Consider the following 3258-nt stretch of genomic DNA (forward strand, 5'->3'; position numbering starts at 1 on the left):
GGTTTGCATTTTTATATTTGTTTAATCTTCTTTGCTTTTACATAGCTTATGTAAAGCACTCTAAGTTGTCTGTATATAATGTGCTGTACAAATACTATTCAACTCGCCTTATCTATATATAGCAGACAGATGAAAAACAGGCTGATATAGGATAGATTATTAATACTGTACCAGAAGAGGACAGAGGATATTGAGTCCACAAGTTAAAATATTGATCAATTGTACCACTGTGTCACCCCAGCATTGCATGAATCTAAACCGTCAAGGAAATTTGCCCAAGGTGTTTATTGCGCTTATAGAGGCAGTCACTATATGCGTCAAGTGATTATGGCTTATACTGCCTTCATACTATTTGCTTATTGAAACAAATAACTCAACACCGTACAGTACCTTTTATTAAAGCATATTGGCATAGATTATAATTATTATAATTATAATTTTTCAGCACTTTCATAATAGAACATGAATGTCAAGAGATGAAAATAAAAACGGGATTATTATTATTTTTTTTTTTGATGGTAAGGTTTTTATTGTGTACATATGAGATTAAAACGATAAACTCAACGAACCCTCGTAGCACAGCGGAATGCTGTGCGCAGCTGCCGGAGGAAGCGGCTGCTATAGCCCCTGCACACCACCAGGTGTCGCTGTGACCTCCAAGCCCGAAGCTTCCTCTTACACCGAGGAACGGAACACGCCACCTAGCGACCGTCCCATGCCCTGCGCCTAGGCTTCGAGGTGTCTAGATTTTCTAATTGTTCGTCGAGAATTAGAAATAGTTTGTGCAACGGTCGTATTGTCTCGGTTTGAAACATGAAGGCTTCCTTTGACGTTCTACACGTATATACACACCTCAAAAAAGAACACATTTCCAAAATGCAAAAAGCCAAATGGAACATTACATTTCAAAGACTTAACTGTGGGTTTTACCCATGGCTGTCTGTTTATGCATTGCCCATTCTGAGACGGTATAGAGAGTAAAATGATTATAAATATAATAATAATAATAATAATAATGATAATAATAATAATAATCGTTTTAAATATATCATAATAATATGACATATAAGATATAATAAGAGAAACACCCCATAAGAAACATGAAGAAACAATTAATCTTCCGGTGTCATTGGTATCTTTACTTTTTTTCTGGAATGTTGTGCAGTGCGTTGTTTTGTTTTGTTTTGTTTGTTTGTTTGTTTGTTTGTTTGTTTGTTTGTTTGTTTGTTTGTTTGTTTTTATGATGCGCGCTCTATGTCATGTTACAACGTTTAAATAAAAAATAATAAACCTTGGGAAAAAAAAAAAAAAAAAAGTTGACAATTTCTCCACCTCGAGCTCCTCCCTCCACGTCAGGCCAGTCCTCCCAGCGCGCACAGGGTAAAGATCAATTACTCTCCAGAGCTCGAAGGGTGAGAGGTACTATGTGGTGAATGTCTAACATCCATCTTAAGACGCGGAAAATGTCTGCCGCCTACATTTTCAAAACGGGGGGAAGATGACCACTCACACTTCTGGTGACTTGCGACAATTCAGGTTTTTGTCTTTGGCTTTGGGAGAAGCAGAAATCTCCTGAAGACGCTCTGTGGATAACTTTACCTGTGGAGGCAAGGTAATTGTCTCGTTATTTTTTGCCATTTATTTATTACCAAAGGACAACTCCAGTTTTCCACTTTACATTGTTTGTTTGTCAGGTTTATCTTTATTTTTTTACTTTTTTTTTTTATCAACTTCTCTTTTCTTGACCACAGGATGAAAAGAATATGTACATCCTTAGGCGGATTAAAAAGGAGGCGTGTGTGTTCTTTGCTTGTGTCAATGCTGGCCACCTCTATGCTCCTGTTGATCACTCTCAAACACAGCTACCCCATTTTGCCCGGGGCAGATTTGGAAAACGTCCAGACTTTCCGCACGTACAATATTGACTGCTCGGCCATATACAACATGGATCCGGTGGAGGTGGGGAAGTCGTTGGTTGTCAGGAGAAGGAACGTAGCGGAGGAGAAGGATGAGCGTGTCGGGCAGCTGATGTCAAACTGCTCGCTATTCGTCAGATCCAGGGGCTACGGAGCTGTGCGTGTGTCGGAAGTGGAGAAAGACTTCCCCCTGGCCTATTCACTGGTGGTACACAAATCGGCCTGGATGGTGGAGAGGATCATACGAGCGGTGTACTCGCCCAATAACATCTACTGCGTCCACTACGACCAAAAGGCCTCGCGCGGCTTCATCTCGGCCATCGAGGGCCTGGCCCGGTGTCTGCCCAATGTATTTGTCGCGTCTAAGCGGGAATCCGTGACCTACGCCCACATCAGCCGCCTGAAAGCCGACCTCAACTGTCTCTCCGACCTCTTGGCGTCCGAGGTCCAGTGGAAGTACGTCATCAACCTCTGCGGGCAGGACTTCCCCCTGAAGACCAACGCGGAGCTCCTTTCCGAGCTGAGGGGCCTGCGCGGCGCCAACATGCTGGAGACGAGCCGCCCCACCAAAATGAAGAGGGAGCGATTCGCCTTCCATCACGAGCGAGGACAGGCCCTCAATCGTCCTTTTAAAACTAAGCAGGCCAAGAGTCCGCCGCCGCATGACATTGAGATGTTCGTGGGCAATGCCTACTTTGTGTTGTCCCGAGAGTTCATCACGTACGTTAGCTCCGCGTCTCTGGTCAGAGACTTCCTGGCCTGGTCTGAGGACACCTATTCCCCCGACGAACACTTCTGGGCCACGCTGGTGCGAGTGCCCGGTGCGCCGGGGGGAGTTCCCCGGTCCCATCCCGACATCACCGACCTGATGAGCAAGACCAGGCTGGTGAAGTGGCACTATCTGGAGGAGCATCTCTACCCGCCGTGCTCAGGGACGCACGTCCGCAGTGTCTGCATTTTCGGGGCGGCGGAACTGCACTGGTTGCTCAATTACGGTCACTGGTTTGCCAATAAGCTGGACCCTCAGGTGGACGGCGTACTTATCCAGTGCCTGGAGGAGAAGCTCGAGGAGAAGCGAAAGTTGCCGCAGGGGTCGTCTTCACAAAACTTTCGCTGGAATTGACCCATGAGGATTTGAGCTCAGACGAGGCTTATGTCTGGAAGCTCTAACACAGGGTTTGTTTTTCTTGTGTCATCTCTCGCTCGTACAAAAATAAATAAATAAAACAAATAAAAAGTCATGCATAGTCATGTTCAGCCTCAGGTGTATTTCACTCCATTCTTTAGATGCTCCTTACTGGAAGTACTAGCAGTTAGGGCAATACAAATAAACAAGATACAT

General features: G+C 44.8%; 1 protein-coding gene across 1 annotated transcript; it reads left to right on the forward strand.

The window, feature by feature from the left end:
* Positions 1–1818: 1818 nt before the first annotated feature.
* LOC307243515 (beta-1,3-galactosyl-O-glycosyl-glycoprotein beta-1,6-N-acetylglucosaminyltransferase 4-like) lies at positions 1819–3039 on the forward strand (the record flags this gene model as incomplete). The annotated part of the gene is made up of 1 exon (XM_080018345.1): positions 1819–3039. The coding sequence occupies one exon, from the start codon at positions 1819–1821 to the stop codon at positions 3037–3039; it is 1221 nt and encodes a 406-aa protein (XP_079874471.1).
* Between the last annotated feature and the right edge of the window lie 219 nt (positions 3040–3258).

The sequence above is a fragment of the Zeus faber genome, assembly GCF_960531495.2.
Source record: "Zeus faber genome assembly, chromosome: 17".
NCBI classification, from domain to species: domain Eukaryota; kingdom Metazoa; phylum Chordata; class Actinopteri; order Zeiformes; family Zeidae; genus Zeus; species Zeus faber.